General features: G+C 46.9%; 1 protein-coding gene across 4 annotated transcripts in view; it reads right to left on the reverse strand.

Annotated features, from left to right (window-relative positions):
- The window catches only part of ME3 (malic enzyme 3), a 224,378-nt gene that overhangs the window by 43,665 nt on the left and 155,935 nt on the right, over positions 1–24,778 (reverse strand). For all 4 annotated transcript variants that reach the window (XM_074983849.1, XM_074983840.1, XM_074983864.1 and 1 more), the window contains 2 exons: positions 15,800–15,909; positions 2,041–2,138 (listed from right to left, as the gene is read on the reverse strand). In XM_074983849.1, the coding sequence (XP_074839950.1) occupies positions 2,041–2,138; positions 15,800–15,909 (208 nt within the window). The remainder of the gene's footprint in view (positions 1–2,040; positions 2,139–15,799; positions 15,910–24,778) is intronic.

A 24,778-nucleotide genomic window follows, 5' to 3' on the forward strand; every position in this document is an offset into this window, starting at 1 on the left:
ACCAGTCCCTTCTTTTTTCCCAACTCCTCATGACAAAACAAAACAAAAAACAAAACAAAACAAAACAAAGCAGTGCTGGTGTGCTGTATATAAGCTACAGTATTGGCACAACAGTTGCATTGAGCAGTCCCACTTTGCTCTGGGCCAAAAGATGCTGAACATACACCTCTGTTGTGACTATTCGTTTGTAACTCTGTTTTCCAGAGGGGCAACTGGAGGGTACAGTATTTGTCCAAAATCACCCAGGCAGGTGGTGACAGTCAGGAACTGAATGCAGTTCTCACAAGTCCCACTCCCCTGCCTTACCCACCAGCTACTCACCCTCTCCTCTCCTTGCCCTCTTGTGCTGGGCACTGGGCAAACACAAAGCTAGAACATCTGCCTCAAAGGGAAAGTGTGGTTCAACTCTGACAGAGGGTTGTACAACTGGCAGACGGGAGTTCTGTGTTTGTTGTGTTTGATAGATGTTATTTATCTGATCATGGGCCACCAATGTGCGTTCCCATCCCTGCACAGACAGCTACCACAGCAGATCTTGAGTGAACCATCCAAGATCTATTAAGAAATGAAGGCACCTGGCCATGTTTATTGTTGCCATAGGCAGTACTAGTACCCCATAGACTCCATCAGACCACTAATATATGTATGCATTAACAATGGAGCAGCTCAGTGAGCAGCTGGGCTTTCTGTTCTCCCCTAAACCAAAGATACTCTCCTTTATGAAGTACACCGTTATAGCCCAATACAAACAAGTTAGCGCTTAGTGACAGAGACGTAGCTGGGTTAGTCTGTATCTTCAAAAAACAAAAAAGCTGTCATGTAGCACTATAAAGACCAACAAAATAATTTATTGGGTGATGAGTTTTCATGGGGCAGACCCACTTCTTTGGATCTGAAGATCTAAATTATTTTGTTACTCTCTAAAGTGCTACGACTGCTTTTTTTTTTTTTTTTGTGAAGTTAGGGCTTGTTAGTTACAGTGGCCTGAGATAACCATCATCTTGTAAATGTTGGTTCAAGAAAACATCTTTATTGTATATTGTCATCCTGATCTTATCTTTGAGGAGAGGACATTGTGTTCCTGTTATCCTTGGGGAATGTTTTTGTAGCAGCCTTCATTCCAGTGCATGTCCTGGGACCACTTGATGGCGATATGTGTTTGTGGGAGTGCTGTGTGACTAGCACTTCTTTGGACTGTGCACTTTTGTAATATCAGCCCTGTTTTTGCCAGATTCTGTGATCAGGTCCTACCTCATACCAGGACTCCAAACCAATGGCTTATGTCTCTTCCTACTCCACCCACCTGCTGGGGTACAGAGAGGTGGGCTCCCTCACTCTCTCCATTTAAAGCTGTTCTATTTTGTATAATTAAACAGTGATTAGAACAGGGGAGGACTGACAATGGTCTCCCCGGGGGGTGCCGAAATGACTAGTTGACAGAATTGTTTTCATGCTTTCTGTGGCCCAGTGACTCTATTTATCACAGCTACCACAGGACAGAGTGAGGGAGTCCCACATCAAAGCACCCCAGAGCTTGGTGGTCAGCCTATGCTCCTGAGAACCTGGGGACTCTGTTCAGATTCTTCCCCACATCTGTCTCAGGGGAAGAATGAATTTTAGGTATCTCACAACCTCAGTGAATGCTCTAACTAACCACTGGCCTAATATAAGGCAGGTGGCACCACAACCACCTCCTCCTTGCCTTTGAATGGGACCTGATACAATAGGTGCCACTCAGCCTGGCTTCCAGATTGGACCCATGGGTGACACAGGCATGCTTTTGCCTCTCTTCCCCTGCTTTGTGGGTAGCTCTGGGGCATCCAGGGGCCTGAAGTGGGGCAGCAGTGCACACACCCAGAAGAACGAAACCGCAGGGGTCAGTGGCAGCTAGTTGGGACTTTTGTGGAACACAACAGAACCCAAAACTGGGACTCAAGCACCTAACTCAGTTTGTGGCTCTGGGGCTTTAAGCTTTCGTTTTATCCCCTTAAAATGAAAGGACAAATACTTTGTTTAGGGCTGAATGGGGGTGAAACCTACCTCGCCAGCTCCTTGGAAAACAAACTTATGATCAGAGAGCTTGTTCTTTGTGATTCTCAAGGCTGCGAAGATGCCAGCTACTGCAACCGAGGCAGTACCTGAAAGAACAGAGAGGCTGTGAGCACAATGGATTCCCTGGCAAACACGGGGGCCCCATTCATTAGATCCAGCTGCTTGTTGTGAGAAAACTCGCAGGAAACCACCTCTCAGTTACCTATATGGCTGTTCCTGTACGATAGTATCTCAGCACCTGACAACGTTTAATGTATTTATCCTCCTAGCTTCCTGCCTACCCGCCCATGAGGCAGGGCAGGGCTATCACTGTTTTACTGCTGGGGAAGTGATGTGAAGGGAGACTTAGCGGGTGTCCACACTGCAAGCAGAAGCTGGACCACCGGTCTGACCCAGTATGACCATTCCTATTCTCTGTTCACTGATGGCCCAGCCACTGTTCCTATGTTCTGGCAGGTCTCTGCTCACTGAAGCAGTGCCTCACGGTCGACACTGCCATTTATACGCATGCTGTGGGGGTCCATAGCACGTCTGTGCTGTAAGCGTAGACAGGCCTGCTGACAGGAGGGGACAAGGAGGCAATTGCACAAGGGCCCAGAGATTCAAAGAGGCCTGAAGCTCTCGGACGCTGCTGCTCCTACTGCTCCGAGGGCTGGGGAGGGGGCGAGGTGCGTAGCAGCACTAAGAGCTGAGGGCCCTCAACTCTGTTGCTTCTGCCCCGGCCCTGCCCCTTCCAAGGGTGCAGATCAAGGGAAGGGATTATTCCCCTCTTTGTGGCACTGGTGAGGCCACATCTGGAGTACTGTGCCCCGTTCTTCCCCATACACACCCTTTGTCCTAGGGCTGCTGGCCCCGCTGAGTGTACCCAGAGCCTGAGCTGCTCCTGTGTTACAGCCTCAGTGAGCTACTCTGTGCTAGCCCCGCTGCTTCATCAGCACAGCTCAACATTTCCTCCATCCACCCTCAGACAGGGTTGGAGTATCTTGGACTGACTCATTCCCCACCCTCAGTCACTGGCAGTGTGTACTGCAGATGTCTGGCCAGGCAAAGGGCTGCAGTGGAGGCACGCTGAGGGAGTTACAGGCTCACCAGTTACAGGCTGGAGCTCGTGACAGACGCAGGCTGCATATTATGGAACCACAGGTCCCAAATCAGGTGTAATGGCTTGTGCTGGTGCAAAGGCTGCAGTGGGTACAATGGACTTAGTCCTGTGCCCCGGTCTGACTGGGCAGCCTAGAGCTGCCTTCAGGGGGCTTATGGTTGCACCGCCACTCTCACCACACACAATTAATTTCCACCGGGGGGGGGATGATGAGTAGCCCAGTGGCTTGCCCTGATGTTAGCAGGGGGGGAAAGTGCAGCTTTCACCCCTTCCACTCACTCACTCCAAGGTGCTGGGTGGAAGACGTTAATTAAGGGAGAATGAACTTGAGCTATAAGACCACCAGATGGCGCTGGACCTATTTCAATGGCAGGAAATGGCTCAGCAAAGCTCATCCAGCGATTTCGTGGCTGGTTTTCTAGCGTTAAGAGGCGAGGCTGGAGGGTCAGTAGTGCAAACGGACAGGAATTGCTTCAGTGTGGTCACCCTCCTCTTTCCTCCAGCTAGCACAAAGGGCAAAGCTTTTGATGTGATGCATCTTAATGCATGATCATCCATGCTCTGCATCTGCTCCACTGCAGGGAGTGACTGCCCTGGGCAGAGAGCGCTGCTCAGTTTTTTTGAGGCATCTAATGCATGGTGAAGGCAGCCACCCAGACACGCTGATGACTGCCACAGAAAAGCCTGTAATGGTAAACAACTGCTACTGGAGGGGAGCCCTGTGCAGGGGTCTGAGCAAGTTTCCAGACTATTCTAGAGAGAGGTTCTGGTGCTTTGGCCTTACAGAGCAGGCTAATTTCTTTCCGAGCAGCTGATGCTGTTATTTGTATGAACTCTGGGTATGTGGAGGTAGACAACAGCAAGCTATTGGTGAATATGCTAAAACTCTGGACTGGGATTCAAGAGTTCTGGGATGAAGACCCTGCTCTAATACAGACATCTTGTGTGACCTCGGGCAAGCCACGTAAGCCCTCTGGGCCCCCGGTCACCTGTAATGCTAGGCCAGTAGTTTCCTCCCTCACAGGAGTCTTAGGAGGATAAATTCAGTTTGGCTCTGAGGGGCTCTAGTACTCCAGCTGAGCAGTGTGTGACTTAAGTAACCAGAGGGAAGTTTATATTTCATAAGGGTAAATACGCAAGAATAGATCAAAGCAATAGGGATGTATAAACATATGACTGGCTATTGGGTGTACTTCACCCTCTTCTCTAGCATCTTGGACTAGATCTACCCTAGAAACCTTTGCCAGTATAGTAATGTCTGTTTGAAGGGCGTGTGACTTCTTTTTTTGTGACATTCCTTCACTAGCAAAAGCCCTCCTATTAACAGTTATTCTTGCGTAAGGGAGTGTTTGCTGGTCTAGTTTAGTTTGTGCAGGGAATCAAGTATGAGCAATACCAGCAAAAGTACTTTTTAACCAGTAAAAGCGCAGATACAATGGGAGGGCTTGTTACCATAGTTACACCAGCAGAGGTATACAAGCAAAACTCTTTGTGTTGAGACATCTTCTAGCCTATGGGAAGGAAGAACTACTGCCACCTAACTGATGTTTTGATTGAGCAGAAATGGTGTGTGGGATGAGGAGAAGTCGCTTGAAGTCCTGTGATTCTGCAAGTAACAAAGGGCTGTGTTTTCACTGCAAATTGTCCTGTGTTATAACCATAATGTGTGCGTCTAGGCATGCAGCTATGGACTGACTACAATGTAATCTATCATGTACAACAGTAATTTAAGCATATAATCTCTAGATTTAGCTATATTAGACAGATCATATAATTTATTGGGCCAGAACCTCTGAAACTCTTGGCCTTGTTAGAAATTACAAGATCTGTACCAAAAAGGAATCCCCATTGTCTGCTCAGAGGATGGCATGTACCAGTTTGTTTCCTGATCTGGATTCAACCTCTTTGAAAGGAAAAAGGAATCCACATCCTTAAAGGAATTGCTGGAACTAAATGTCCTGTTCATGGGGGCAAGAGATCATCAACTCTGCAAAAGGAGGCACTGGAGGATCCTCATTATGTGGGAAGTGTTTCCTCTTTGCTCCTGTACTAAACCATCATGCCCTGGTGTTTGTCACTGCTAGTCCTGTGTACCTTATGGAGAACTACATCACATGCTCCAGCTTCGATGTTCCCTTTCAAGGTGTCACTTTGCTTGGCTTGTTCATGCTTTGCTTTTATAATTTCCCTTGTATTATATTTTTTCGCTGTCTTTCAACAAACTCACGACCAACAGGCTGGCTCAGCTGTCACTGCATCCCAGAACAGCACAGAAGTTGTGGACTAGAACTCCTGCCCCCAGCTCTTGAGCTGACGAAGAGTGGTCCATGAGTTGGCAGCAGCACTGGGCCTGTGAGACAGAGGTGAGTAGGTCCCATTCCATTCAGGACAAAGGTACCCACATGTCATTTTGTTACAGTGTTTTGACTGCCCAAAATTCCAACCATGACAGTGGGGTGGGGCAAAGCAACTGGTCTGGGGCGAAGCAGTTCTGTTTGGTGCAAGGTCTATATAGTTCTCCATTAGGCACATGGGACTAGCAGTGATGGAAGCCTGGATGTGGCCAGAAAGTGCATGTGGAAGAATGAGACAAAGAGAGATGAAACTGGAGATACTCCTCGTTCCTTTCTGTTCTGGACCATACACACTTGCTTTAAACCCCAGTGGTCATCTAGGAGCCAACAGGGAATAATCCTTATTGTTGGCTGCATCTGTGAACCTACATTAAACCACTGAAAGTGCAAATGGAACATGCTGTAAAAGGGACTTTGGTTCTTTTTAAACATGCTCTTTCCAAGGGATTTAAGAAGTGGGGGAGAAGATCAAATAAAGGGTGGCCAGACTCAGGCTGTTGTGTGATGTTCTTTGAGCAGTTCATCTGCCCCTGGGACAGGGCGTGCCATTACTCATCCCTCTGCACTTTGGTTGCAGATATGACTGACTGGTGGCCGAACTCTGACCAGCTTTGCTGTTTATAATAATTCCTTTCTCTCCCCAATGTGTTTCTAATCTCCCGTCCTCTCTCCAGCTCACTCCCATTACTCAAGTAACAAAATTACTGTACCTTGGCCTGGGATCAAGAGTTATCTTTGACATTACAGTTTCTGCACTTGAAGCATTAAAGCATCTCTGTGGAGAAGGAGAGCTCACAGCTGGTTTCTGTAAGGAGTTGGCTAATCAAGGCACTAATTCCAAAAGGACCGCAAAGGGAAAAACTTTACCAGAGGCTGTGTCAAGAAAAAGGCCTTCAGCAAATTGGTCTCTCTGTTTTCCAAAGAGATTGAATGTCATTATTTCAGATAACAACTTCCTGAGGAATGAGGGCCAGGTTGGCTAGTCTGTCTTTGAGCAAGGGTGGGGGAGCAGGCACAGAGAGGGAAGGGTGAATGTCCATAAATCATGACGTTCTTCCAGGTCTTGAATGGAAAGCTGAAAAGAGTATCACAAAATAGCTAACCAGCCCTGAGGAGCCCCTCCTGAGAGTCCAGGGAAAATGTTAGGAAAAGAAAATGATGTTGTATGTTTCAAAACAAACTGACTCAGGCAACCAAACCCAGTCTAGTAAGAAGTCTAGAGGACATTTCTGAACAATATTCACTGAGGGCTAAACTATTCAGGCCTGAGTCTCCTCTCACATAGGTCCTCCTTATAAAAACATAGGAACAAATTTACACAGACACACCCCTTGAACCCAAACCAGGTTTATTCTACTTGCTATCCAAGATCCATAGACCTTGGAATCCCAGATGCCCCAGCATCTCTCAGGCATTGGCACCCTCACCACAGGACTGTCTGGATATGTGGACTCTCTACTTAGATTCTATGTGACCAGCACCCCCAGCTCTCTTCGAGATACCACCGACTTCCTCAGGAAACTACAATCCATTGGTGACCTTCCTGAAAATGGCATCCTGGCCACCACAGATGTAGGGGCCCCTTACACCAATATCCCACATGAAGATGGACTCCAAGCTGTTAGGAACATTATCCCTGATGAGACTGTGGCACAAATGGTGGTGGAGCTTTGTGACTTTGTCCTCACTTACAACTATTTCAGATTCAAGGACAAATTATGCCTTCAAATCAGTGGCACTGCTATGGGCACCCATGTGGCCCCACAGTAGGCCAACATTTTTGTGGCTGACCTGAAACAATGCTTTCTCCGTTCTCGTCCCCTAGCGCCCCTCCTCTACCTGCACTACACTGATGACATCTTCATCATCTGGACCCATGGGAAGGAGGCTCTTGAAGAGTTCCACTGTGATTTCAACAGTTTCCAGCCCACCATCAACCTTTGCCTGGACCAGTCCACACAAGAGATTCACTTCCTGGACACTACTGTGCAGATAAGCGATGGTCACATAAATACCACCCTATACCAAAAACCCATGGACTGCTATGCTTATCTACACACCTCCAGCTTCCATCCAGGGCATACTACATGATCCATTGTTTACAGCCAGGCACTAAGGTACAACTGTATTTGCTCTGATCCATCAGAGACAAACATCTACAAGACCTTTACCAAGCTTTCCTCAAACTACTATACCCACCTAAGGAAGTGAGGAAACAGATTGACAGAACCAGATGGATACCCAGAAGCCACCTGCTACAAGACTGGCCTCGCAAGGAAAACAAGAGAACACCACTGACCATCACATACAGCCCCCACCTAAGGCCTCTCCAACACATCATCAGTGATCTGCAACCCATCCTGAGCAATGATCTTTCACTCTCACAGACCTTGGGAGGCAGGTCTGTCCTCACCTACAGACAGCCTGCCAAACTTAAATATAGCCTCACCAGCCACTATAAATCACAAACCAGTAACTCTAAGCCTGGAACCAGCCCCTGCAACAATCCTTGCTGCCAACTGTGCTCACATATCTACACTAGTGATATCATCACAGGACCTAACATCACCCATACCATCAGGGGCTCCTTTACCTGCACGTCTACTAATATAATATATGCCATCATGTGCCAGCAAGGCCACACTGCAATTTACATTGGCCAAGCTGGACAGTCTCTATGGAAAAGAATAAATGGACATAAATCAGGCATCAGGAACGGTAATGTACAGAAGCCTGTGGGAGAGCACTTCCGTCTCCCTGGACACTCAGTAGCAGATTTAAGGGTGGCAGTCCTGAGACAAAGAAATTTCAAAAATCAAATGGAGAGAAAAATCTCTGAGCTGCAATGTATTTGCAAATTTGACTCCATTAACCAAGGATTAAACAGAGACTGGGAGTGGCTCGCACCTTACAAAAGGAGCTTCTCTGCCCTGGGTGTTAACATCTCCACATTATACTGACAATGGGCCATATGCCCCCTGTCTTATCTGGCCTTTTTTTCCTCTCTTCATAACTACTACTGGTAATGGGCCTTTTCTACCCTGACTGAATAGACCTTGTCAGCTCTAGGCCTCCCTTTACTAGGACCCCACTCTTTAAATACCACTCTGAAACCACCCCCCACTCATGCACCTGATGAAGCAGGTCTTTGCCCATGAAAGCTTATGCTCCAAAATATCTGTTTGTCTATAAGGTGCCACAGGACTTCTTGTTGTTCTCAAAGATACAGACTAACATGGCTACCTCTCTGATACTTCTCACATAGGTGTAAATCTGGACTAATACCACAAGATGGCACTGGAATTGCATTAGAATAAAACCAGCAAGAGAGGATCGTGCCCCTCACAATACTATATACAGAAAATGACATCTTTACGGTGTTGAACAGGCACTAGACGATTAAGCCCAGAAACACTCCTGTGCAGAAGGCAAGTATGATCCCAGTTTGAAAATCAGGGAAGCAGATGTGGGAAGGCTGTGGAGATTGTATGATAGGTGCAGGAAGTAGGAGAGTGGAGGTGGTGGGTGCTGCAGCACCTCCATGTATTTCAATCAGCTTCCCATGCCCACAAGCCAGATTGACTGCCAACCTGCTGCTGCCTCTGCCAGCCGTAGGTCCTGGCCTCCAGGCAGCCCCTTCGTGTTCCTGCCAGCCCATCCCCTGCAGTCCCATCACCGGCTTGGGCTCTGCAGCCCACTGTCTAGGTCACTTGAGGAGGCTTCACTGCTCCTCACAGTCCCGCCACTGGTCCAGGGTTCTGCTTCTGGTCTTGGCCCAGGGCACTAGATTGCCAACACTCCTGTACCAGACATACCAGATGCCATTTGTAGCAATGATGTCCAACCTGGGAGAGTTGGCAACCCCAGGTGAGACCCCAGCCTGGGGCAGTGAGGGGTGTGAACAGGTGAGGGGGCACCACTCAGCACCCCACCCTACAAATAGTTCCAGTGCCACTGGCTTACACAGTGAGTCAGAGGCAGAGCTGGGATCAGAATTCAAGGGAGAGTCAGGTCGAGTGCTGAAATCACAGTCTTTCCAGCACGACAGATGCTAGTGGTTAATTAAGTTACACCCAAAGAACTGGCATATACAGCGATCCTTGAGCCACAGGCAGTTCCCCTGGGCCCACACAACACTTTTGGGCAGAACAATTTCTTTTTGCTTTGAGTCCTGGAGCTGCTCTTTTCCCCAATGTCCTCTGAAGCAGTTACTCTGCAGTGACAGCTTAAAAGGGGAGAGGAAGAAAGTTCTCACTGTAATGTGCTGACCGCAGACCTGATCCTACCCAGGAGTGTGGTATGTGGGAGAAGAGGGGCTTTGGGTATCTCAGCAGATGTACAAGGAGACACTGCAGGAGAAAGGAGGTCACTTCTTTGTATGCCTCTGGCCTATGTTTGTGTACCTCCCATATGGTCCCCATGTCTATGTTTGTGTACCTCCCATATGGTCCCCACATCTAAGGCTGCAAGGACAAGCGAGAGAAAGAACCATAGGGCAACGTTTCTTGCACCAATTCTGGTTCTCACATTGGTGCGTGTGTCAACAATCTGGGACCAATTGCCACCCCTTTGCCTGAATAACTGGAAATACACACCATAGCCACCCTAGCAGTAAGCGCCTTGTATACTCTAGCAAGTCCAGGGCCCAGCTGAGACTCTGCTGCACACCACTGCAGAGCCAGAGGGGCAGATCTCAGAGCCTCTTACACCAAAAGCACAGACCCCTAGCACCTGAGCAAAGGAGGACTCACCAATAGCTATTAACTGCATGGGGCCTATCACCAAAAATTCCATTCAACAGTCACTCACACACATGCTCCTCACTTCGTTACACTATCTTGGCCTTCAGTACATGTGATACTCCCCAGAAGCTTTTGTAGCTCCCTTATTCACAACATCCAACACACATGGTGGAAGGGACTGATGCTCAGCTGATCCACAATTCTACTCACTAACCCAGGTTCTCCTCCTAGTTCACTCCATCAAAGTTTCTCTAGAACCTGACCCTTCGCAACATCAGGGACAAGGGAATAGCAAATACCATTTTAACTGCTTCATGAAAGGGCAGCCAAACATATGCAATTTCATGGACCTGGAGCAAACAAGCCCCAGCTGTGCAACTTTTCCAACCTCTTCGTTCATATTAATTGGCTGCAGCCTTTGCCATTCAGCTGTTATTGGAAAATGGAGAATAGCTGTTCCAGATGCAACCCAGGTACACAACTGAAAGTAAAACACAACAAAATGAAAGGGCGCTGAAGATCTCCAGGAATGTTTTCAGTTTGATCCCCTAATCTTCAAGTCTCTGAGTGTAACTAGAGTGTTGTTATTCCTCCCAAAGAGCACCTTAGAAAAGGTTAAAAATAAGCCAGGAAAGGGTAAGGAGCAAGTCAGGCCCAGTGACCCAGCAATAGAGCACTATGCTGATGCTCTGAGGATGATAGTTCAGATCCTTCATGCCAGGGTTGCTGGAACAGGAGGGGCCATTTCCTCATCACTTTTAAATTTCCTCCCACTTTACCAGACGTGAGAGTGAGTAAGCGTGGAGAGGAGACAGAGAGGAGAGAGCAGGGGTGGAGTACTGGGGCAAAGAGGGGGCACAGGAGTGGGGCTTTAGGGGAAGGGAGGCGTGAGAGCAGGGTGACAGTTTGGGTGTTGGTGGGCCCCTGCCACACTTTTAGGGAGCTTCCATTGCCCCTGCTTCACTCTCTACGGCAGCAGTTCCCAACCTTTCCAGAACACTGTGCTCCTTTTAGGAGTCTGATTTACCTTGTGTACCCCCAGTTGCATCTCACTCAGAAATGACTTGCTTCTGAAGTCATACACAGAAATACAAAAGTGCCACTGCACCCTTCCTGACACATTGCTGCCTTTCGCCGCTGGTATGGAATTTTCGCTTGTACTGACTTCGCTAGTGCTTTTTACATAGCTTATTAAAAAACCAGATGAGTTGATGTACTTCTGGAAGATGATGTCTGCACATCCCTTCGCCCCCTCTGGGGATGTGTATACCCCTGGTTGAGTGCCACTGCTCTAGCGTGACAGGTCTGAGAGCACTGGTGATGCAGAGTGCTTAGGGCAGTGGGTGAAGATCTGCCCATTTCATCAGTGACACTGAAGCGATTAACCCTCATTCCTGCCAAAGGAAGGTAGCGAGCAACTGTGATCCTTTTTCCCTGCCGCCTTGCCAGGGCTCAAAACTGCAGTAGAAGAGCCAAGGCTGAGACCAGGCTTCAAGAACCTTTTTAACATGTAAGGGTCTTTATATGAACCTTTAATACACATACAATCTTGTCTCCCCTGGAAAGTGACCTTATATCTGGCTCTTCATTCATGGAGCTTTACAGAGAGGCAAATTGCGTTGGTGTTTAGAGTACGGGCTAGAGAGATGGTTCCCACAGGATGAGTAATACAGCCCAGAGAAAGACAAAAGCTGACTACAATCACAAGCCTGTGGCGGCGGGAGGGGGTGTTCTCAAGGGGGCTGGAGGGAATGTGACTTTCCATACCCCTGAATGGATCAAACATATTGGGCCAATCAGCAGCTCTAGCTCAGCGACCTTCCACTGAAGTCAAGAGCCTGGTCTGTTCTGCAACCCATCCACAAAGACAGGAGTCGGTGGGAGCTCGGGTGCGTAAGGGATGAAAGAGGCGGAGCTGGCACTTAATCAATAGCTTTAGCAGCAGCAACTAGAAAGGGCCAGTGCCCGTCTCCTGCAGAGCACAGCAAGCCAGAAAGAGCAGGACAATGGAGAATCCCTGCAGCACCGAGGAAACCCACCCCCTCTGCCTTCCCACGAAGGGTGGTGGGTCCCTACAGGAACACTGCTCTGTTCAGAAGCTGTCCAACAACATATAGGTTGCTTTGTTTACAGCATTATATCTTCCAGTGTGCAATTCCTACTCTGCCTCTCTTCCTCTCAGTTTCCTGTCATAATGACCCAGCATTCTCCATGTCAACTCAAACAACAAATCAAGATACTGTAAGGGTCAGTTTGCACCTGTTCAGACATCAGTCCATTCTACTTAGCCTGCGGACCCTGTGCCTGCAGCCTGGATCACAGTGTGCAGCTCTGGAGTCCGACACACCCAAACATTTGAGGGAGTTCAGTAAACAACAATACCTCTCGTCTCAGCTAGGACCTGGGAGTAGCATTCTCCTGCAGCCCAAGGACTATGAGAGGGTATAAAAAAGTTCTGAGGAATGACATGAGCCATGTGCACAGAGTGCACCCCAGTTTCATTGTGTAAGTGAGTTACTTAAATAGCCAAGATTCTCCCAAATGATGTGATGTGGGATTCATGCACCCTTGCAGAGGCCTCATTTGCAGAGGGTGCATGAGCTGAGTGCTATTTTCAAATACGTTTTTGTGTGTAGCAGCCCTATGTTGGAATAGCCATTCTGGAACAGCTTATTTTGAAATAGGGCTACTGTGTTAACGTACCTTACTGAAGCAAGGGCTCCCTCACAAAACCTGTTGCTTTAATCCACTGGGTGTGTAAAGATTTCCATAACAGGGAAAATGTGGTGGTTGCACAAAAAATTCAGCTGTGAAAGCCAGGCCTCCAACCTGGAAGTCTATGGAAAAATTTCTCTTGGTTCTGATGGCACGGGATCATCACACTCTTTAGAAGGCTCAGTTGAATGAAACAAAGTTCTCGACTGCAAGGTGAATAAGGCACATGGCCAGGTTAGGTAGCTTTGGAGTTGGGCAGATTTGCGTGAAGCAAGGCTCCTATGGGCTCCTGCTTAGTTCAACAGATGTCTCCTCCGTAGGGTGAGGCAGAAATGTATGGAGCCCTGTCTCAATATTGCAAAAGATTTATCCCACTGCGGGAGTTCTGAATAGTCTTCTCTTTCTTCTCTGTTTTCTGAAGTTCACAGAAGTACACAAACTACAGAAGGTTAGACTATTCCAATGCCTCTCACATGTCCTGCGGCTCAGCACATCCCAGACTTTTCAACGGGTGAAGGAACAGTCTAAATAAAAATCCCTTGTAGCTGAAATCCCAGCTGCTGCCCTATGAATGAACTGAGATACGGCTGGGAAATGTCATCAGCCCCCTGGGGAGGAACGAGGAGCACCCCCTCATTGGGGAACTCCCACGCAGCAAGGCCCTTCTGCCTCAGGCCTGGACTAATGGATTTTGTAAAAAAACAATCACCCCTTCCCAGTTTGTCATACGTACATGGCAAACTTCCCACTCAGCGTTAGTGGACCAGCCAGCACTGGGAAAGGTTTTTATCCTTGGAGCTGCTCTTGCTGTGTTGCCTCAGGATGTTCTTTGAAGGAAGCTCAGTATTGTTAACCAAACAATGGTGGGAATTAATCTTTAAAGAGCTGGTATCTTTTCTCTCAGACAGCTAGAGCCAAAGAAAGGGAGGCTGAAGAGATTCTGAAGTGGGGAGATTCAGACTTTCTTCACACACCTTCTGTAAGGCTGCTCCTGCAATCTGCTAAGATGCTCAGATTCCCATTTAGCAGCATGTCCACTACACAGGTTAAGATGGGACAATCCCAGAGTGTAGATGCAGCTTATGCTGATGGCAGGGCTTTCCATGGCTATAAAGCACTAGACAATGGAGATAAAGTACTCTTCTGTCTATGTGTCTGCATCTACACTGAGGATCAGGTCAGCATAACTGTTTCTTTCACATCCCTGCCCAACACAGCTATACCAACCAAGGTCTCATGTGCATACCAGGCCTTACCTTCTTTGCACTCTGTCTACACACTTATCACCACAGCATCTGAGCCCCTCTCCACTGGCCTACTAAACTTTCACTCACCTCCCAGATAGCCCTCTGACCCCTCTTCAATCCAGTCACCCTGTGCTCCAGTCCTTCTAATCTCTTTAATAGCACTACATCTCTTTCCACATCAAATTTAAGCTTTGTCCAGGCTCTCGGGGCCTTGCACAGTTTGGCTCCTGCCACCCAGTCTTGTCTCACCTCCTTCCTCTGTCCCCTTCACTACTCCCCAAGCTGCGTGGCCTTCCATCCTCTTTGGTGTCCTTCTCCTACTTTTCTCGCTTGGCCTTCTTTCCTGTTTCTCCGCATCCTTCCCTTACCCAATCTGACATGCCTCCACCAAATCCATCCTCAGAAAATGCTTCTTCCAAGATGGTGGCTCATCTTACCTCTCCCTCCCATGCACCTTCATCCCCCAAAGTCCAGCTGGGGCCTGATCACTCTTGGCCTTTCAATGCCACGAGGGACCTGTACCGCTGCCTTGCAATATGTTGTGAGAAGGAGTGCATATAAATACTTCTGGGAAGTACCTCAGGTAGGGACAGGCCTTGTGCAAAAATTGCATTGGCACATTTTCTTTCAGTCTTCTTCAGACACAGATTAAGACAAGTCCCATTGTTTGCAAACATCTGATTAAAATCAACCCTCAGAAATTCTTGTGTGTGTCAGTCAGGACTAGAAAAGAAAAAAAAAGCAGGAAACAAGAGGGAGAGGAAAAGGGCGGCCACTTTCTAAGGTGACAGGAAGATCCTGCTCTCAGCTTGAAGGGTGGGAGGGCATTCATCATAATTACTAAAAACAAACAACCCCACCCCAAATAGGAAACACCCACAGTGCATCTGTCCAGGAAAGGAAGAGTTTATGCTTTTGTTAGGGAGCCAGAGCACGGCAGGCCAATGAGGTGAGCACCAGAGTGAGACACCACCAGGTCTGATACTCCCTTCCACCTGCTGAGGAGAAGAGGGGGCACTAGGGTCTCTGGGACAGGACAGGAATTCCAATCCCAGCTTTGTCTCTCCTTCTGTTCTGTGCCTTTGGAAGAATTACATTCAACCTGCTCTGGGGAACAGTCTGCTCTTGTTTTCCAGAGTTAATACCCAGATTTGCTCCATTTATCCTGTTTTTTTGCCAGTGGGGTTGACTGCAGAAGCTGTATGCATGGAGGAAGCCAACTGGGAAGATAGCAGAACAGGGGGACTGTGAGGTTCAGGCTTTCACAGCATTTGCAGGCTAAAAGCCCTATGTAACTGCTCAGAATAATTTGTATTGTCTCACACAGGTTGCAGAAAATGGAATTTCTTAACTCACTGAGTAATTAAAGCACTGGGAGAGCATATATATTACTTGTCCTATCAGTGACAGATTGGTTACTGGACATGGCGGGCACACCTTTGTCACAATACATTACTGTGCTTTTGTTATCATTGCTACTGCTTGTGTGTTAGCTCAATCAGGCTCAGTAGACAGTTGAGCTCAGTATAATAAATGGCCTCCAGTTACATTTCCCTTTAAATGGGTCAGAGCTGCATTGCCACTTACCCTGAATGTCATCATTGAATGTGCAATATTGGTTGCGGTATTTGTTGAGAAGACGGAAAGCGTTGGCATTGGCAAAATCTTCAAACTGGATCAAGCAATTCATGCCATACCTGCAGGTTAAAGGACAATTAGAAACGGATAAAAATCTCCACAACATAGGAAGAGAAGACTATATACCTGTTAAGTTTTTGTATTGGGACAACATGGCTGTATGCACAGAAAATATAAATGGGAAAAAGACTAGTGGAGATAACCACCCAAGGAAGTGGTATATTGAAAGTGTCTGTGTTATCACGCCAAAGACATCCATGCTAATCGGAGATGTTGTTGACACTCTAGGGTAATGTACCTTAAAGTTCATTGCAACAGGCCCTCCCATTTGGGAATCTCAGTGTGCTCCAGAGAAAACACAAGTTAAGCTTCACACTATCACTGAAGCTAGATAACTAATAGTCCTGTTTTTAAGAGGAGGAAACTAAGGCACAGAAAAATTAGGTGATTTCTCAAGGTCCCACAGAGAGTCTGTGCAGAGATAGGAATTTAACCCTGATTTTCTGTCTTGGTTCTTGTGTTTTAAGCATGAGCTTATCCTCTCCATTTGTACTGATTATATGGGTGAAATTACATGCAAGGCAGAGGAAGCAGGACATCTTGGTTCTGTTGCCTGGTCTGCCCTAGATTACGTGGCAAATCAACAGGAAATCACTTAAATTCTCCATGCCTCCCTTTCCCCACAGGGACAACAACCCCTCCCTGTTCTGAGCATCTGTGCTTGTGAATCTGCGTGAGATTCCCAGAGAGAAGGCACAACAGGGCTAAGTGTATTCTTAGTGTTTTATGTTCCAAATATGCATAATGTTAGAGGTGACCTGAGATGTTCTTACAAACGTAGGAAATGTTATCTTCTCAAGATTGTGCATTGTGACATTTACCGCCTAATGGGCTAGACAGTTTCTAAGAGAATCCACATATTTAAAAAAGCAGAACCCCCAAATGTTAACACAAGCAGTATTTTTACAAAGTCCCATCCATAAGAGACTTTGAATATGTATTTGGGATAACTTGAAATACTGATCAATTTTCAGAGGAGAGTTTGAATGCAAATCCTAGAAAGGTAAAGAAATTAACTTTTGCATGTGATTCAGTTTATTTCTTTAGAAAGATGGCACCATGCCTACAAAAGAAGTATCAGTTAAGGGGACAAAACAAGAGTCTGCTTAAAACCTAGGTGACTGTAACAGAAAGCAATTAGGGGAAATTTTCTTCCAATTCATTTACTCTGTGCTTTGTGTATAAGCTGTTATTTGCTTTCAGGCAGACATATCCCTTTAAATTTCCAACTCCTGTCTTGTTACTGCTAAACTAATGAAATAAAAGAAAAGTGAGGAGGGTTGTCTCTCAAATAACTATCCCCAGACAATGGGAGGAGCATGAGGAATGAGCAATGCAGAGATTAGCAACCTCAGTGCTGTAGTTAGGTCAAGGGACGCTAAATGGCTGTTGCAATATTACAAAAATGACCCTCTCTGGGGCTTAATGCTAAGGCAGCACAGCCATTCAGCCATCCCAGCCAATCCCTCCCTTTCACCATTGACTTTTGACATGAAAAAGTGGGACACCAATGCTTCAATCTAGAAAGTGATACCAGGCAAACCATGCTTTGTTTAAAAGCCAAACTTACAGCCATCAAAAGCTCTATTCACAACCCCTTTGCCCCCAGTGACCAGGCTCACGCGCTCTCAGAGTGTCCTAGATCTTTTCTTTTTCTACTCTCACTTTCTAACATGTCTGTCAGCAAGGAGACAATGGCAAGCACGTTTATTATCCCTCTTTATTGCTCCACCATGAGAAACTTAATCAGGCTGGTCAGACATGTTTTATAAACCATCTGGCCGCTGTAAGAGCCAGCTCTCTCATTCTTTCTCTCCCTGCTTTTCTTCCCCTTCAAGAGACATTGGATAACATTGTTCAAATTGCTTACATTGGGTAACTGCACCCCATTTCTGAAGTGACTTGGGTACTTAGATGCCTCTAGCCCATTAACTTTCAGTGAGACTTAGGCTCCTAAGCACCTTTTCATTTGAAAAATTCACTTGCAAGTCAGCCCTCTTTTCTAATGATCTCATCAGTTTCTTTCTTCCTCTTTCAGTCCAATACACAGAACTGACCAATCAAAATCACTGCCTTGTTCTCCATGCCTCACTATCCTACTAATTCTAACGGCTCATCTGTACAGGGATGAAACTTGTCTGCCCTATAGAGCTCAGAGCAACACAGCTGTACTGATGCAGCTGCACCACTGCAAGATCACTTGTGTTGTTGCAGTACACCTACAGGGAAGAGTTCTCCCACCGACACAATAAAACCACCTCCACAAGCATCAGTAGCTATGTTGGCCATACTAGTGCTTCCGTCTGTGTAATTTCCATTGATGGTCTTTTCACACCTCTGAGCCACATAAGTTATACTGACAAAAGTGGCAGTGCAAACAAGCCGTTAGTGCCATGGTGTGCAACCAGTTCTGAAGTGGAGCTACTACACCCATCCCCATCATGTCAAATTGTTGTGGACTCAATCCATGAGAATGGCTGGAGAATGTATATGCTTTTCAGTTCTCCTGGGGTTCTTAAACCATCACCATGGTTTCATAAAGTTGTAAATGTTAATGCCAAAAGGAATTAGATCTTCTAGTCTGACCTCCTGTATATCCCAGGACATAGCATTACACCCAGCTATTCTTCTACTGAGCCCAACCATGCTCGTTTGGCTAACAGCCCTTCCAGAATGGCATCCAATTTCAATTTGAAGCCATCAGGAGATGGAGAATCCACAATTTTCCTTTGCAGGCTGTTCTCCAATGGCTCATCACCAGCCTTTGTGCCCTGTTTCTCATTTGGATTTGTGTGCTTCTGCTGCCAACCACTGGTTCTTCTTGTCTCATTTCCATTCATTGATGAACCCCTTAATATGAAGTGTTTTCACCCCCATGAGGGCATTCATAGCTGCAATCAAATCACGTCTCAACCTTCCTTTTCATAACATAAGCAGACTGTGCACTTTAAGCATCTTACCATAAGGCATTTTCTCCAGACCGCAAATTATTTGTGTGGCTCGTTTCTGTACCCTTTCCAATTATTCAACATTCTTTTAAAATGTGGACACCAAAAGCGTATAATTATTTGCATTATCATAGAGCCTAGTAGCCCCCAGTTGATGACCAGAGTATCACTGTAACAGGTGTGGTACAAACAGAAAAAAAAAAAGACAGGCCTTGCCCCAGATCTAAGTAACAAGACAAGAGAGAGCATATGGCTACAGAGACATGGGAGTATAAGGAAACACTGAGACAGTACTGGTCAGCATGGCAGGCTATGATCTCAGCACACCAGCTGCATTACCATTAGGTCCTTTGTATTCTACTATCAGTCTCACCAAAGAGGGAACATAACCTGCCTACTCTTACCCTCTATACACCCAGGAATTGTATGGCCCTTTTTTGCCACAACCTTGCCCTAGAAGAGCACATTCAGTTGTCTGACTGCTATGGACCCTAAATTCTTTCTAGTATTCAGTTACCTTCCAGCTAACATCCATAGTGTTCTTGCTTTCTCTTCTCTCCAGAAGGAAAGAAGCATGGATTATTACAAACTGTTCTAATAATTGTGTTTATTGGGCTGTCCAGCAGCTGCCACTGAGGGGCATTCATGCTAGAGAAGACAGAGTAGTTTCTTTCCGGAACTGTAGAACTCATCAGAACTTCCATGGGCTGATGGGCTCATTAGGTCTTACTGTAGTAAAGCAGCTACTGTTAATCTCATTGCGTCTGCCCGTTGGGGTGATGTGTGAGCTGTGCGCCAGTTACAGAGTGCTTTACCATCAGCTTCCTCCCAGCCAAACATTAGAGATTAGGGCTGGATTTTCAAAGGAGCGGAAGGCCTTTGTGTTTAAATGGCAATGACCTGCCATAGACTTTCCTTAAATATTTAACTGGATGAAACTAGCTTTCACACCATTTATAAAATGGGTGTCAAGCTCTTTCCTTGGGCGTGCTTCACTGTGGCTGTGTCTACACTAGCCAAAAACTTTGAAGTGGCCTTGCAAATGGCCATATCGAAGTTTACTAATGAAGCGCTGAAATACATATTCAGCGCCTCATTAGCATGCGGGCGGCCACAGCACTTTGAAAGTGATGCGGCTTATCCAGACGGGGCTCCTTTTCGAAAGGGCCCCACCTACTTCAAAGTCCCCTTATTCCCATGAGCAGATAGGAATAAGGGGACTTCGAAGTAGCCAGTGTCCTTTCGAAAAGGAGCCCCGTCTGGACAAGCCGCGTCAATTTCGAAGTGCTGTGGCCGCCCGCATGCTAATGAGGCGCTGAATATGTATTTCAGCGCTTCATTAGTAAACTTCGATATGGCCATTTGCAAGGCCACTTCAAAGTTTTTGGCTAGTGTAGACATGGCCACAGTGAAGCACGCCCAAGGAAAAAGCTTGACACCCATTTCTGGCTAGCAGGACACATTCTTTTCCTTGCCATTGAAGAGTTCAAAGAGTCTCAGAGCATGTGGTTTCAACTGAAAAGCTTTGCTATCCTTTTTAATTCCCTTCCTCGAAGCCACCAATCTGCCACCCACTCTTCGAGAGTATATTTTGGGGATATATCCATTACATGTTCCATGAACTTCTAATTTTTTCACATCATTGATTCTGGACACTATGGAGGAAACATCCAATACCATAATTCCTCCAAAACATTAAACGCTGATCCATGCCCATCACTGCCACGGATGTAACACTTCCCAAATCTCTCTCTTCCACTAAAGCTTAGCCACCAAATGCAGGGGAGGGATAGCTCAGTGGTATGAGTACTGGTCTGCTAAACCCATGGTTGCAAGCTCAATCATTGAGGGGGCCATTTAGGGATCTGAGGCAAATACAGTTAAAAAAAAGTCTGCTAGGGATGGCACTTGGTGCTGCTGTGAGTGCAGAGGACTGGACTCAAGGTCCCTTCTAGTCCCATGAAATAGGTATATCTCCATATATTCTCTAGTCTGGCAAATATAAGTCTAGCAGCTGATCCTCTTGTCAGTTAATTGCCAAGTAAGTGGTTTGCACTTGCAGGGAAATAGTGATGATCAACGAAATGCCACATCACCTTTAACATATATGCACATTCACAAGTGCTGAACGAAAACATCACAACTGGACGGTGTGGTAGGTCTCCTCTTGGTACAATGCAACATCAGATACTACACAAAATGGGATTAGCAACTCTTTAAGTAGGCATGCCAAGTATTTTTCTCTCAAAGTTGAAAGCTGTGGCCATTAAAACCAGTGTGAACTCTGAAGGCTCTGAATTAACATGAATTGATTAGTAAAAATGGTGTTCTTGCCCACCAGTAATTTGTGCAGCCAGCACTTCATGAGGCTTAATTATTCTCGAACAATTTCTTTTCTGTTTCAGACCCATAAATCTTTTCCTACCACACACATTCCTCTCCAATATCAGGCAGATGTGACGATAAAGGGAAATTATCTGTGCATGGCTTATAAATTCTGTTTGAGACTTAGGAGCTGGTTATGAGTATCTGCATCAGACTGCAGGCTCCCTTTTGAATGTGGGGTTTATTAATCTTCCTCTGTGCTGAATGGTAATTCCACAGGGCAGTTAAACAATAACAAAGAGGTGTTAGTTTAAGTGCTCTCCCATTGAAATGGAACCACTCTAGCCAGCAGGCCGACCTCCTACCCGAGGGATCAGTCTGTGCAGAGCGGTTAGCAGCTAAGTAATGGATCAGCTGGTAGAAGCTTCTGATTGTTTGATGGGGCTGGTCAGGGAGTAATTTGACAAGGGGCTACAGAAGCAGAGCTGACAGCCTTGCTGGGCCCCTGGGCAAGCTGGGTGCAGGGGTCCGGCTCTGCAATTGTGAAAGGAGTGCAGCCTCAGGTGGAAGGGGTGGGGCTGAAGCAGTCAGCCCTCAGTGTCGCCTGGAGTGCACGGTGCTGTGCCTCCCCTCTCCCCCCACTGCAGCCCTTTCAGCCAGTGGACGCTCTTGGCCCTTTTGAATTGACAGGCCCTGAGGCAATTGCCTCCCTTTGTCCCGTCAGTAGGCCTGGGCTGCTGGGACCCCATTTGAAAGTATTTCAGGCTGTGTCCAACCCCCTCCAATCCTGGCCATCCCTACTTGTACACTGCTGCTGCTGCTGGGGCTGCTGTTAGAGCTGGGCACTTGGCCAGCAGCCACTGCTCCCATGGCCCCTCCCGCAAGAGTCTTGTGAGCCTCTTTTGGGGCAGGACCCCCCATGTGAGCAACACTGAGATACAGATTATAAAAGAGGGTCTCAGCAGCCATTTGAGAGAGTGACCCCTTGAATCCATTGGTTCATTCCATATTCTGGAAGATAAACCATGTACAGAAGGGATGAGGAAGGACCCTGAGCTCCTACCAAGCCTCTGGCTTCTGCCCACTGCCCAAAGGACTCTCCTGAATGGTGAGAAAACTGAGGCAGGAAAATGTGTACATAGGTGTTTATTATTTTGAATAGCTCTATGTATTTCTTGTGCTATTTGGGTAAAGAGTAATTGGGTTCCAGGCTCTGGGGCAAAGTCTGTGTGTCAGTTTTCACTGTCACATAGTCCTGAAGAGGTGAAATGTAAACCAGAAGTCCTACACCTCAGGTGGGTTTCTTGGGAACACCTACTAGCTGCTAGTCAGGCTGGAGAGAGATGGCACTTGAGTACTGGACCGTGGGTTTCCCAGTGCAAAGAGGGGCATCAGACATGGGTCTGCTCCTGGACTGTGTGCCTAGAAGCGCAAAACCCGAGATGGTGACTGAACTCTGCCCAGCTCCAGCAAGCTCAGGAAGCATGCAACTGAGCAGCCTGGTGAATGTCCAACAGGGGGTACTTCTGATGGCAGCAGACAATAGCTTGAGCCCAGTGCAAAAAGCATATGAGGCGCCAACAAGGTTTAATTTCTTTCTGTGCCCCTTCAAAATGGCAGGATAATGATGGAATGCTGCATCTTTTGTCACCAAGGTATTTTTGAAGGGTCAGGATAGAATCTATCTTGCCAGCCCCAAATGTGCAGAAATCCTGAGTCAGCCTTGCAGCAAAGCCATTAAATGTTAAAAATATTTCCTTTTCCTTTTCCTTTGTGAGGTTTTTGGTACCCTTGGGTCATATTTTCAAGCTTTTTCTCTGTAGCCACTAGGCTGGAAACTTAAAAAAAATATTTATATCTGAGACTCTCACATGCTCCTAAGTTTCCAGGAACTGGGGCTTTACAAAGAGCACCCATTATTACAAGACTTGCATTAAAATTGCTATAGTTGGCAACACTAGAATGATCTTCAGGGACAGCCGCCAGGCTAAGACTTCCAGAGGATTTTAAGGGAGTTAGGTACTCAGATTTAGGTACTCAGTGGTGCCTACTACATGCTCCACACCCCACTGCCTTGTGGGTTACCCTGGGAAGGAGACAGGCTAAGGGAGTAAACCCTGACAGAAAATCCGGAGTGGAGTCCGAAGGCAGTTTGGTGTCAACTTCTGGCACTGTCCCGGCAACTCCTGCAGCTGAGCTGGTACCAGACGTGGAGGTTATCCTCTCCTTTGGACTATATCAGTAAAGCCGAGAGGGGGACACTGGTGTCTGGGCAGCCCAGAGTCTCCATAATAAGTGCCCAGGCTCGCGCCCGGAGAGGTACTCCGGCATCGCTGAGCAGTGTTGCATCAACACGGGAGGCAACAGATACCGGTTATAAGCTCTTGCTCGACTGGCGTAGAGAACGAGCGCCAGGGGTTGCCTTTGATGGTGGGACAGATCCTCGCATCTCACTGGACAGTCACTGCCCGCCTCAAGCTGGGCAGCCCCCAGCCAATAGGGTACTGTCCCGCCACAGTTCACCTGCCTCGCTGGGTGCGTGAGGCTTAAGGTTCCTGAACCTGACAAGTGACTGAAATTTTGCGCACCAGGCAAACCAATAAGAACAGACACCCACCACACCTGCAAGAGATGCAGCAAGGACTGTCACTCTCGTGTGGGTCTTCATAGTCACAGTGGACGCTGTAAATGAAGTCCTCAACTGAAACTATAAAGGGCGTGATCCATAGTCTATGCAGACTGAAGGATGCCTACTAGGTACTCAGAACCCACTGAAATGAAATGAAATGAGAGTTAGATACCTAGTTTACTAAGGCCACTTTGGAAATCTCACAGTTAATGTTTACCAGTCCTTGCTAGAAATACATTTGCGGCTTTGTTTAATTAAGTCCCTTACAAGCCTGGTCACGATTCTGAGAGTGTTTCGAGCACAAATTAGTTTATTTGCATTTGTTAGAATTTCTGAGGAAAAGAAATCTCCTTTGCCTGACCTACTCTATTCTGCTCACCTTATGAGAGCTGCCGTGAGCTCAGATGTCCAAGGTGATATATGGCTGCAAGCACTGATGACCTGCTTTATTGTTTGCAGGTGCAGGATGCCTCTAAGAAAACCAGCTGCCAAATTAGCAGGGTAAGGGTTTTTGAGGATCCTCCCAATTATATTTCAGCACCCTTAGTTTTATGACAGCAAGCAAGCACGCCCAGTCAGAGAGAGCTCTGGTTAGAAGACAGTCTTCAGACTGGTCCAGCTGGCATGTTTGTTACGAGCTCTTCTATGGCCATTCCAGACCCCCGCCTTCCCATTTATGGATCCCAGTCTGAGGAAGGGTTGAGAACAAGACACACACAGTTGCATTAGGCCTGAGTGTTTTCCCTCAGGAGATAGGTTAGGGCAGGCTCCTTCCAGCAATCTAACCTCACCTGTTGAGGGTTTCTCTGGCATGCCCTTCCAGAGCATCCTTCCCTGATGCCCCTCTGAAATCCTAGAAAAATGTCCAGTACGTAAGGAGTTAATCAGACAGGATTTAGCTACCTTTATCATAAGGTAAAGCTGTAGTATGTGGGATTTTGGTTTAACCTGGTGGGGCAAACTTGA

This window comes from Carettochelys insculpta, chromosome 1 (genome assembly GCF_033958435.1).
Source record: "Carettochelys insculpta isolate YL-2023 chromosome 1, ASM3395843v1, whole genome shotgun sequence".
NCBI lineage: Eukaryota > Metazoa > Chordata > Testudines > Carettochelyidae > Carettochelys > Carettochelys insculpta.